We start from the raw sequence: 13,301 nt of genomic DNA, 5'->3' as shown, positions 1-13,301 counted from the left end.
CATAATACTTTATCTTTTCTCGCAAATTTAAATTTCCCTAAAATAAACACTTTATAACATGGTATTATTTTAACACAGAAAAGCAATTTTCTTGAACTGTTTTTATTCTTTAAGCTGTACTTAGAAGACCAAGACTACTACTGTATATATGAAACCAAATCAAGTAACTACAACAGTCTAATTTCGGTTGCCTCTTCCTCCCCTCAACTCTGTGTCAGTCTTAGTGTTCAGAAGAATATTTTTAATTTTGAAGATGTTTACTTCTTGTTATTTCCAAGACAACAGAAAAATAGGGGCTGGCACTGTAGCATAGTAGGTTAAACCTCCACCTGCAGCACTGACTGCAGGTGCTGGTTCGCGCCAAGCTGCTTCTCTTCTGATCCAGCACTCTGCTTATGGCCTGGGAAAGCAGTGGAAGATGGCGCAAGTGCTTGGGCCTCTGTACCAGCACAGGAAACAAGAAGCTCCTGGCTCCTAGCTTCACATCAGCTGAGCTCCAGCTGTTACAGCCATTTGGGAAGTGAACCAGTGGATGGAAGACCTCTCTATCTGTCCCTTCCTCTGTCTGTAACACTGCCTCTCAAACAAATAAATCTTTCAAAAAAAGAAATACTTAACCAATGTGATAAATATGTTAATTACCCTGACTTGCTCATTCTACAATGTACATATGTATCAAAAATATCACACTACTCCCCCAAATATAAACAATTCTTATTTGTCAAATCAAAATGTTAAAAAAAAATTTAAGTCTTTAAAATGCTTTGAAAGTAGCTAAGAAAAGTAGCTGAAAAAAATTACTTTTTAACTGGATAATTTTTTTACCTAATTATTAGCCAAATGTTGAAAAAAGTGATACATATTCCATGAAAAGGACTATTTTTTAGTCTTTGTTACAATAAAATTATAAAACAGATGAGTAAATTCCTTACAAAGTAGGGCAAAAATGCATGACTTACAATATAATATTTTAACTGTGGGGAAGCACTTTTTCTTTTTAACAACTCTATTATAAGTTAAATTTATATTCCTAAAAGATTCAGCAATCATTTGTAGTTTTCTCTTTCAGTAATACCAAAGGTTTTTTCATAGGATGAACTCTTAACATGAGTAATGGGTGAGACTATTTTTTCATTTAAGAAAATAGCAAATTAATGTTAAGTGGATGGCTATACTAAGCAACATAGTTTCCCTGTGGAATATCTTAAATGCTTATTAAAATTGTTCCTTTTTTAAGAGAAAGAAATAAAATAATTCCTTTAGAGTTTCACTTCAAACAAAGGATCACTCCCAGAGGGAAGAACTTCTATTATTTTTAAGTTCACCTTTAAGTTAAAGACAATTTAATCTCTATAGTGTTACCTGAAGACTAATGATATCTGCGTCACAGTTAACAATTTCTTCCATAATTCCCTTTTTCCTGTATTCCCAGTTTAATGCCCAGGAGGGGCAATAGCCATATAGCTGCCGGGTGGCGTATTTATCACATAACACATTGTAACACATAACCGTGAATGATGCTAAGAAGTGGGAGAAAAACAAAAAACAGGGAAAAATTAGGCAACTTTTTCTAAAGCAGTATCATGCATAACCTGCACAGGAATACATATATAATCCAAAAATCATCTTTATAAAAGACTAGAGGAAAATTAACATAGTAAATACTAAAATAGAAATACTAAAATTTCATTAGAATACATCATACTGAAGTTCTTTATTAGCCTTGAATTAGAATGTTGTTCATACTTGAGATTTTTGAGGAAATTTCAATAAATAAAGACCTTTCTGTCTCTCTCTCTCACTGTCCACTCTGCCTGTTTAAAAAAAAAAAAAAAAAAGGAAAAGAAAAGAAACTTCAATAAATAAAAAAACTCATTTTAAATCAGCATGCTAACTTTTGTACATAATTTGCCAAGAAAAGCTTCTCTGTACAGTGGGACAAAAGTACATTTTAGTTTCCCTCTAATTAAAGGACTCTAACTTCATTACTTTTTATTAACATACTATCTAAAAACTCTTTTGGGTCTTGTACTGGTGACCCTATTCTGAGCTAGAATAGTACAGACTGTAACAAAATTTAGTTACAAGAGAATACATTTTGCCAATCAAATGTTCATTTGTCAAACGAAATTCTCATCTTAAAATTTTCTTGAATTAAGATATGCATTTGGCCTAGCAGTTAAGAGGCTCAGACAGTGGAAGGTGGCCCAAGTCCTTGTGCCCCTGCACCCATATGGGAGACCCAGAAGAGGTTCCTGGCTCCTGGCTCCTGGCTCTGGCCATTTGGGGAATGAACCAGCAGATGGAAGATCATTCCCTCTCTCTGCCTCTGCTTCTCTGTAACTGCCTTTCTAATAAATAAATAAATCTAAAGAAAAATGAAAGAAAAGAAGAGAAAAAGACAAAGATGCCTTCATCTCATCGGAGTACCTGAGTTCATCACCTGCCTCCAGCCTCTTGCTAATGCAGACCTGGAGACAGGAGTGACGGTTCAAGTAGTTGGTTCCTGCCACCCACATGATTCAGTTCTTAGCTCCTTGCTTCAGCTCAGCCTGGCCCAGTGCCTGCCATTGCAGGCGTTTGGACAGTGAAGAGAGCTCTCCTTCTGTCTCTCTCTCAAATAATTTTTGTAATGACCCTGAATAATAAATGGACTGTGAACAAACTAATAGTCAGGATAAGATGGTTTGCTTTAAGTGTACTTTAAGGACCAGCAGCATCAGCTACACATCACCTGGGAGCTTTGAAATATAACTGCTGAATAGCTTAACAAAAATGTAACTGCTGAATAGCTTAACAAAATCCCCAAGTGATTCATAGGCATGTGCATGTTAAAATACGGAAAAAATTCTAATCTTCATCAGTTATCCTCTACCCTTGCTTCCCCATCAGAACCACTTTGGCAAACTTAAAACAAAACAAAACAAAACAAAAGCAAAAACAACTGCTGATTGAGTCCAGACTGAGTCAGAATATCAGGGTCCAGGTATTTCTATTTTTAAAAAACACCCTTGGTGAGACTAACGGCAAGAAATAAATGAGAACCATTTATTTTAAAAAGATGTGAAGAACCTAAGGTTAAGGAACACTTGACTGATGTTGGTTCAGTTTCAGATGATGAGAAATGTATTCAGAGAAACCAGTAAATGGAGGCTCACTCTCGCTCTGTCTTTCCTTCTCTCCCTGTCACTCTGCCTTCTAAATAAACAAATCTTTCAAAAAATTCTAAAAAGTTATCAGCCTACCTCTCAAGAAAGGTAAAGTGCCTAAGTAGTTAAAAACTTACCAGAAAAAAAAGCCATTCTTATTATTTTTCTTAGACCATTCAATTCTCAGTGGGAAGATGCCATTTCAAAAGCTGTATTATAATATAAGGACTAATTTTAAAACCAAGAGCTGCTTCACTGTGAAAGATACAAGACACCTGCACCTAGGCCTTTCTACCCATCAGTATTTTTAAACTCATCTATAAATGGTAGGTCAAACAAAGGCTTATTATCCATAGATCACGAAGCTCTGATGGTATTTAAGTATTTCTGACACAAAGTCAAGAAAGAATGAGAAAAAACTACCTGATGGTAGAATTTGGTCTCGTTCTTTTAATGTAATCCATGGCCTCGGAGGAAGCTGCTCTGGATGAACTGAAAAAAAAAAAATTTTGTATATGTAAGTTAATTTTATATTTTCTAAAATCAGTTTTACTTTTTTTAATAATGTAAAATCAGCCTCCGTAATGGTCCACAAATCAACATAAGTATCTAATGATGAAATTTAATAAAAGATTTAGAACCATAAGAAGTTTAAGAAGAGATGGGCAGAGAATAACAGAAGAAATGCTGAACAAATTATTAACGACATTTGCAAAGTATTTATAAGAAGTTTTTATTTAAAACATTAAGTAAATCTCATCTTAAATTTATATGTAAATTGTATTCATTTGGCTTTATTCCACATGAGAAATCAAAGCTATGTGAAGTTCCAACACACTAATGGATCAAAATACTCAAACATCTTTAAGATACAGAAATATATAAATGTATAATAAAAATAACTGAATTTCCATAAGGGGATCTCATTTTCTGATTTTACTCTTTTATATAATGTCAACACAGAGAAACAGATAAGACTAGAATTACATTGTATAGAAAAAGGAAGGCACTGGTTAAACATTAAATGCTCAGATATAGTTATCAATATTATAGAACTTAAATGCTACCCAATTACCAGATGAAAGAAAAATTCACTGATTTAAGATTTAACTGCTACTTTTTCTTCTTCCTTCTAAAAAATTTACTTACAGGACAACTTGATTCAAGTTTATAGATTTACCCATATTATTAGTGGTTGAGAAATGTATTCCTTTAAAACAAAACACCCTATCTTCAACCAGCCAGAAATTTTGACCATAGTAGTCCCAGATCTAAAAAAGCATTACTTTACTAAACCATTTTAGTGTTCCTAAAGTCTGTTATTTTGTTTTAGCAGCCATATTTTCAGAGTGAACATTTAATCACATATTCTGTATTCTGCCAGGAAAGAAACAAATGTTACCACAAGAGCACAAATAATTCATCCAACAGGCTCAATGTACTGAATACTAGAACCACGCTGTACCTGCTAGGAGCATCATTCCAGAATCATGGCAATTGTCTCCAAAATGAAAAGTCATATATACAAATCAAATTAATAGTAGTTAAAAAAAAAGTTTCTAGCTCTTGGATTCTCAGCAAAATCTACATAAGGTGGCTTAGTTAAAAATTCAGAAATCAGAGTGAACATTTGGCCCAGCAGTTAAGATTTAACTTGCATCTTATATTGGAGTGCCTGGGTTCATGCCCTGGTTCTGTTTTCGATTCCCTCTTCCTGCTAATGCACATCCTGAGAGGCTGAAGGGTCCCTGTCACTCACGGAGAAAATCCAAATTGGGTTACAGGCTCTGGGCTTTGGCCTGGCCCACAAGCACCAGCTACACCGCACATTTGGGGAATGAATCAGTGGATGGAAGATCTTTCTATCTGTTTCTCTGCCTTTCAAATAAAAATGATGGGCCAGTGCCGTGGCTCACTAGGCTAATCCTCTGCCTGCGGCACCAGCACCCCGGGTTCTAGTCCCGGTTGGGGCACCAGATTCTGTCCCGGTTGCTCCTCTTCCAATCCAGCTCTCTGCTGTGGCCTGGGAAGGCAGTGAAGGAAGGCCCAAGTGCTTGGGCCCTGCACCCACATAGGAGACCAGGAGGAAGCACCTGGCTCCTGGCTTCGGATCGGCGCAGCACGCCGGCCGTAGCAGCCATTTGAGGGGGTGAACCAATGGAAGGAAGACCTTTCTCTCTGTCTCTCTCTCTAACTCTGCCTGTCAAAAAAAAAAAAAAAAAAAAAAAAGATGTTAAAAACTCAGAGATCAAGAAAATTCTCAAAATAAATAAGTTAATGTGAACATCTTGGTGGTTCCCAAATCTTAACATATCACAACATATCAGTGAAAGTTGAATATATATTCATCAACAATATCCAAATAGCCAAAAACATATGAAAGGATTCTCAGTCTCACCAGTAACCAGGAAAATTAAAAAGATGAGATGCTCTGACATAACTTTTTTAAAATTTAATAATATCCAGAGTTGGTGACAGTGACAGGAAGCAGCCACTTTGCATGTACAGCTGTGGGAATACAAATTCATATAACTACCTGGAGAACAAACTGGCATCATATTCTAAAATTTAAAAAAGCCATGTTCCCATATCTAGCAGTTATTTCCTGAGATGAGCCCCTTCTGCTTAAAACAGAATTTTTAAAAAGTATTCATCACAGCATTGTTTTTCATAACAAAAGCAAAGGTGAAATGGCTAAATTATATCCATTTTAAGGAAATCTATGGTACAGATGAAAAGAAACAAGATACATCAGGGTAATTTTTTTAAAGATTTAAAGGCAAAGTTATAGAGAAGCAGAGGCAGAGAGAGAGGTCTTCCACCCACTGGTTCACTCCCCAGATGGCCACAACAGCCAGAGCTGCACCAATCCAAAGCCAGGAGCCAGAAGCCTCTTCTAGGTCTCCCACACACAGGCGTCCAAAGATTTGGGCCGTCTTCTACTGCTTTCCCAGGCCATAGCAGAGAGCTGGATCAGAAGTGGAGCAGCTGGGACGTGAACCTGAACCCACAAAGGATGCTGGCACTGCAGGAGGCAACTTTACCAGCTATGCTTCAACTCCAGCCCCACATCATAGTATTTTTTAAAAGTTCATGGAGGGGCAGGGGTTCAGTCTAGCAATTTAGATGCCAGTCAATGTGTGCATGCCCCACACCAGAGTTCCTGGGTTTTAATAAATACCCAGCTCTGGTTCCTGATTCCAGCTTCCTGCTAACAAGGACCCTGGGAAACAGCAGTGGTGGCTCAAGTACTTGTGTTCCTGGAATCCACATCACAGTCCAGACGGTGTTCTCGGCTTCAGACCTTCAACCATTGCAGGAGTGAACCAGTGTATGAGAGTTTTTTCTTTGTCTACGCTTCCCAAATAAAGTTTAAAGACAAGTTTTTTTCTTTTAAGTTCATAGAAAAATTACAACATGTTTATATTGGCATGAAAAAACCTTTTGAAATTTGTGCAACTTTTTACTAATAAGCATTTCTACAAACTTTCTGAAGTTTATAGAAATTTTTGAAGTCTGTATATGTGTTAAAAGTAGAAAAATATCCAAAGAAAACCGCTGAGTGAAAAGTAGAAAAAAACAGCTCACGTACCAACCCTGCTGCCAATTCAAATCTTCTGCTAATGCCAGCTCTAGGAGGCAACCTGTCATAGATGAAGTAGTTGAATCCCTGCCACCCAGGTGGAGACCCAGATTTAGTCAGTGGTTCCCAGCTTTGGCCTGACCCAGCCCTAGCAATTGTGGGCATTTGAGGAGTGACAGCTATCTGCTTTTCTGTCTCTGTATTCCTCTGCCTCTCGATTAAATAATATTTTTAATTAAGAAGTAGAAAGCTATATAATAAAATTATAAATTTATTTGAAAATTCTAGAAGCACATCAAAGATTTAGAATATAAAATTTCTCCTGGTGTAAGTTTTGTACATAAATCAATGTCTAATAAAGCACAAGTATATACATCCAGCTTACAATCATGATTACCTACATGGGATAGATTGAGATAAAAGGTAATGGACAAAGGGAATTGTAGCTTAACAAGAATTTTAACAAGGTTAATAATATAGTCTTCTAAGTTTTTTTTTTTAAACACTTATTTATCTGAAAGGCAGAGTTACAGAGAGAGAGAGAGAGAGAGAGAGAGAGGGAAAGAGAGAGAGAAGAGGCAAAGAAATCTTCCATTCACTCCTCAAGTGGCTGCAACTGCCAAGGATAAGCCAGGCCAGAGTCAGGAGCCAGGAGCTTCTTCCATGTCTCTCACGTGAGTGGCAGGGGCCCAGGAACTTGGGCCATCTTCCACTGCTTTCCTAGGAGCATCAGCAGGGAGCTGGATTAGAAGTAGAACAGCAAGGACTCAAACATGCCCAAGTGGGATGCCAGCACTGCAGGCCGTGGCCTAACCAGCTAGGCCATAGGGCCAGCCCCTTCATGTGAGATATTTAAAAGCAATTTTTAAAAGACGAAGCCGTCTGGTCAATAATAAGACTAAAGAACAGAATAGTTACATGGGTTACTTTCTCATAAAAAAAATAACAGTGATCCATTCTAATAAAAGCAGTATCTCCAGCTTCTAAGTGGCAACCCATCCGATATCTGACACTGGCTGACAGCAGTGGGCCTGCTTTGCCCACAGTGGAGGTGTCTGCTAAAACTGGAAGCGAGAACAACACCTACATGCTAAAGCTAAACAGGGCAACTGTCTGCCACAACTGAAGACTTAGAAATGATAAGAGTCACCTAACGTAACGTCCAAAAAGCCTGGAGTACACATAAAAATCACTGGTCACATTAAGAACCAGGAAAATCACAACTAGTAGTGAGAAGAGTCTATCACAACATTAACACTACATGAATCAGATGTTGAAATTATCTGACAGATTTGAGAGTATCCATCTGCTTGAACAAATAATTACAAATTCCTTAGAAAACTCTGGAGCACTGTGGAGTAATAGGTTGCGCCTCCACCTGTGGCACCATCATCTCATATGGGTGCTGGTTCGTTTCCCAGATGCTCCTCTTCTGATCTAGCTCTCTGCTTATTGCCTGGGAAAGCAGTGGAAGATAGCAAAGATGCCTGAGCTCCTGCACCCACGAGGGAGAACCAGAGGAGGTTCCTGTCTCCTGCCTTCGGGTCAGCCCAGCTAAGGCCGTTGGGACCATTTGGGGAGTAAACCAGTGGATGGAAGACTTCTCTCAGTCTGTAACTCTGCCTCTCTCAAATAAATCAATTTTTAAAATTAATTTTCTCATATTTTTAAAATTATGAGAAAGAATAGAGACTCTAGAAACAAGCCCATACATTATACTAACAGTGAATTTATGATAAAGAATAAACTAAAAACAACAATGAAAGGATAATCTTATCAACAAATTGCTTGGTCAATATTATGTGTGCAAAAACTCACACAATTTATCAATTCCAGGAAGGTTATAGCTCCAAATGTTACCAACGGATGGAAGACCTTTCTCTCTCTCTCTCTCTGCCTTTCCTTCTCTCTCTGTGTAATTCTATCAAATAAATAAATAAAACTTAAAAAAACATTTAGAGTCTCTAAATAATAGCATAAAAGATATACTCATGACCTTATGGTAGAGAAAAATTCTTAAAGAGGACACAAAAGCAGTATCCCTAACAGAACAGATAGATAAACTGAAATATGTTTAAGTTTTTCTGTTCCTCAAAAGATAAATTAAGAGAAGGAAAAGCAAGCAATAGCTAGGAGGAAAGTATCTGCAATACATATACCAACAAACAACTTGTATAAAACACACAAAGAACTCATTAGAAATAACAGACACACAGCATATGTCAAGGTCAACTGGCTGTATCTGTATAGACAAGTGAGGTATTTAATTTTAGCTCAAATGGCCACATACTCCTACTAAAAAGATCAACAATAAATTTGCTTAATTCTCTTTCACCAATTTCTAGTCTTTTCAGCCAAACACTTTTTAGGTCATATTAATTTGGTTTTACCTTATCATAAACTCTACAAGGTGGAGGAAGGAATGTCTAAAATATTGTGATGATGTCCTCTATGCTTTAATTCTCAATTTCTTGAGCCCTATTTCAGAACTCTGTACTTTGGAAGACTTTATCCCAAGAAAAATAACTGACTTAATGATATCTTCATACTTTTACCCATATTTTCAGTGCTTCAATAAAACACAAAAATGTCTTAAGTCAAATACTTAAAAAAAAACTCTTGCTATATAAATAAACATGCATCTGGAATACAATCCTTTTAGTCACATAACTCTAGTGTTCTTAAATGCCTGCCTGCAAATTTTCCACAACGTGTAGGGCACTGAACTACAAATCTTCCTTGACCTATATTGGGATTACAGCCCTATAAACCCATTGTTGGTTGAAAATAGCCTCAGTCACCTAACCTAATCAAGTATACTGTTTAGCCTAGCCTAAACATGCTCAGAACACTTAAAGTAGCCTACAGTTGGGCAAAATTATTTAACACAAAGCCTATTTTATTAAATACTGACTATCTCATTAAATACAACAGAAAGTGAAAAAGAATGGTTGCATGGGCACATTTTCACACTATATTATGAAGTCCAAAACACTGTAAGCTGATGATCACCTATAGTTATTTCATTCATTAAAAAAAATACATAAAATGTGTAGGTTCCAAGTAATTTATATCAAATTGAAACAACTGATAAATACATATCTTTGTGGGCTGGCACTGTGGCGCTGTGGCACAGAAGATTAATCCTCTGCCTGTGGAGCCAGTATCCCATGTGGATGTCTATTCAAGTCCCAGCTGCTCCACTTCCGATCCAGCTCTCTGCTATGGCCTGGGAAAGCAGTGGAGGATGGCCCAAGTACTTGGGTCCCTGCACATGCGTGGAATACCCAGAAGAAGCTCCTGGCTCCTGGCTTCAGATCTTATAGCCATTTGGGGAGTGAACCAGTGGGTGGAAGACCTTTCTCTCTGTCTCTCCCTTTCACTACCTGTAACTCTAGCTCTCAAATAAATTTTTTAAAAAATACATATCTTTGTAACTAAGAGAAAAAAATTTTTGATTTTATACCCCTTTTAACTATGTGTAAACTGCTTGGTCTCTGAATCTCAGGATTTAGATCTGTAAAAAATGAGTAAAAATTCCTACCTCCTAGGTTCTTAGAAAGATTAAACAAGTTAAGGTAACTAAAGTTCTTAACATATTTCTTAGTAAACAGAAAACACTCAGAACATGAAAAGAACATCATACTACCATAGAAATGACTAAAGGCAGAAACTCCAACTCTACAAATAGTTATAAAAAATAGTCACATGCTTTTAGGCAATATCTGATATATGTGCTATTAATATATGTAGAGGCTGGTGCTCTGGCACAGCAAGTTAAGCTGCCACCTGTGACACCAGCATCCCATAAGGATGCCGATTCAAGTCCCAGCTGCTCCATTTCTGATCCAGCTCCCTGCTAATGTGTCTGGGACAACACTGAAAGATTGCCCAAGTGCTTGGTCCCCTGCATTCCACATGAGCGACCCAGAGACCTGGCAGCGCTCCTGGCTCCTGGCTATGGCCTAGCCCAGTCTTGGCCATTGCAGCCATCTGGGGAAGCAAACCAGTGGATGAAAGGGATCTCCCTCTCTCTCTCTCTCATTCTCTCTCTCCTTCTCTCTGTAACTCTGCTTTCAAAATACATAAATGAATGTTTTTTTAAAAATACATTTGTACAGTTTACCGCTTTTTCATTAATAGTTACCTGCTAGATTGTCAAGCATGAAGTTCAGTAGCTTTCGGGTTCCATCTGGGTCCTGGTACAAGTTGAGAATATCCTGTGATAAAGGATTGCCTAAAGTAAAAGATAAAAATGAAAACTATAAGACTTAACATTGCAAGACTGGACAAAAATGCACTCTATAAAGATATCAATTTTCCAAACTGAATTCTACTGTATTTAACCTGATTATATACATTTAAAGAAACTGTATAAATTTAAAGTTTATCAGGACACAGTCCTATTGTAAGTTGAGGAGCATCTGTACGTTCAAAGTGTTAAAGAGAACCATATCTAAAGAGTTAAAGTACAAAGATAATGTCTCACCAAATAGACTATCAAAAAAGAAATAGAAATTACAAAAAAGGAAGCAAACAAATCATGAAGTAAAAAAGTACAGTGAAAAATAATCAAGGGCTGGAGCTGTGGCATAGTGGGCTAAGCTGGATGCCTGCAGCGCTGGCATCCAGCTCTCTTATGGCCTAGGAAAGCAGTGGAAGATGGCTGAAGTCCTTGGGCCCCTGCACCCACATGGAAGACCCAGAAGAAGCTCCTGGCTTCGGATCAGCCCAGCTCCAGCCACTGAGGCTATTTGGGGTGTGAACCAGCGGATGGAAAACCTACCTCCCTCCCTCCCTTTCCCCCTCTCTCTCTCTGCCTCTGCCTCTCTGTAACTCTTTCAAATAAACAAATCTTCAAAAGAAAAAGAAAAAGAATCACTAGAAGGGCTCAACAGCAGACTTCAGCAGGTAAAAGGAAGTATGAGTAAGTTTTTAAAAGATAGTTGAATTGAATTGGTACAGTCTGAAGACCCAAGAGACAAAATAAGAAAAGCAAATGCAGCCTCAGAGAACCATGAAGGGTCCCAACATTTGCAAAGCGAAGAGTCCCAGAAGGTAAAGATAGAAAAGAATAACAATTGAAAAATTTAAAAAAAAAAATGCTCAGAGCATCCCAAATTTTATGAAAATCATGAATACATGTATCCAAGAGGCTAAATTCTAAGTAGGATGAGATGCAAGAGATCTACACCTAGATAAATTATAACAAAATTCGGAAAAAGTCAAGAATACAGAAAGGCCTTTCTGGTGGTTAAGCTTCCGCCTGCGACGCCAGCATCCCACATGGGCACCGTTTCAAAAACCCACAGCTGCACTTTCAATCCAGTTCCCTGCTAATGTGCCTGGGAAAGCAATGGAAGTTGGTCCAAGTACTTGGGCCCCTGCACCCACATGAGAGATGCAGATGAAGCTCCTGGCTCCTGGTTTCAGCCTGGCCTAGCCCCAGCTGCTAGAGCCATTTGGAGAGTGAACCAGCAATGTAAGAGACCCCTCTCTCTCTCTTTCTCTCTCTGTGTCTTTCTCTCTCTCTCTCTGTCTCTCCCTCCCTCCCTCCTTCCCTGACTTTCAAATAAATAAAATAAATATTTAAAATACACACAGAGAGAATCCAAAATGTAACAAGAAAGGAGATTCATCATGTATAGATTCATCAGTAAGATTAACTGCTGGTTTTTCATCAGAAACCATGAAAAGCTCAAAAGCAGTAAAACATGTTCTAAGTGCTAAGGGGATAAAAACTGTCAAGTAAGAATTTTTGGACTGGAAAAAAACTGACGTTGAAATGAAGGAGAGGTTGGCATTCCCATATAAGCAAAAATCGACTAGGTTTGTCACTACAAACTATTTATTCAAAAAATACTAAAAGGAGTTCCTTCAGGCTGAAATGAAGACACTGGATAGTAACTCAATTCTAAATGAAACAGTTAAGAGTGGCAGTAAATAAAAAAGAAAGCAAAAATGCATTTTTAATTTTTTTCTTTTATCTGATGAGACAATTATATAAAGCAATAATTATACATCTATGTTGATACGCACAGCATGTAAGAATCATATTATCTATGATCATATCATATTATCTATGATAATCTATAATCATATCTATAATATCTATAATCATATTATCTATGATAATAACAGCACAAAAGAGGTGAATGGAGCTATAGATACAACTTTTTTTTTTTTTTTTGGACAGGCAGAGTGGACAGTGAGAGAGAGAGACAGAGAGAAAGGTCTTCCTTTTGCCGTTGGTTCACCCTCCAATGGCCGCCGCGGTTGGCGCGCTGCGGCCGGCGCACCGCACTGATCCAATGGCAGGAGCCAGATGTTTATCCTGGTCTCCCGTGGGGTGCAGGGCCCAAGTATTTGGGCCATCCTCCACAGCACTCCCTGGCCACAGCAGAGAGCTGGCCTGGAAGAGGGACAACCGGGACAGAATCCGGCGCCCTGACCGGGACTAGAACACGGTGTGCCGGCACCGCAAGGCGGAGGATTAGCCTAGTGAGCCGCGGCGCCGGCCTAGATACAACTTTTTTAATACTATTGAAATTAAATTGACAATAATCTAA

The 13,301-nt window shown here is 38.0% G+C and overlaps 1 protein-coding gene across 4 annotated transcripts in view; it reads right to left on the bottom strand.

The window, feature by feature from the left end:
- CNOT6L (CCR4-NOT transcription complex subunit 6 like) overlaps positions 1–13,301 on the bottom strand; it is a 116,076-nt gene that overhangs the window by 35,046 nt on the left and 67,729 nt on the right. For all 4 annotated transcript variants that reach the window (XM_062198622.1, XM_062198620.1, XM_062198621.1 and 1 more), the window contains 3 exons: positions 10,880–10,969; positions 3,573–3,641; positions 1,363–1,520 (listed from right to left, as the gene is read on the bottom strand). In XM_062198622.1, the coding sequence (XP_062054606.1) occupies positions 1,363–1,520; positions 3,573–3,641; positions 10,880–10,969 (317 nt within the window). The remainder of the gene's footprint in view (positions 1–1,362; positions 1,521–3,572; positions 3,642–10,879; positions 10,970–13,301) is intronic.

This window comes from Lepus europaeus, chromosome 8 (assembly GCF_033115175.1).
Source record: "Lepus europaeus isolate LE1 chromosome 8, mLepTim1.pri, whole genome shotgun sequence".
NCBI classification, from domain to species: Eukaryota; Metazoa; Chordata; class Mammalia; order Lagomorpha; family Leporidae; genus Lepus; species Lepus europaeus.
Note: the sequence above shows the minus strand (reverse complement) of the source record. Positions and strands in the feature narration are given on the sequence as shown.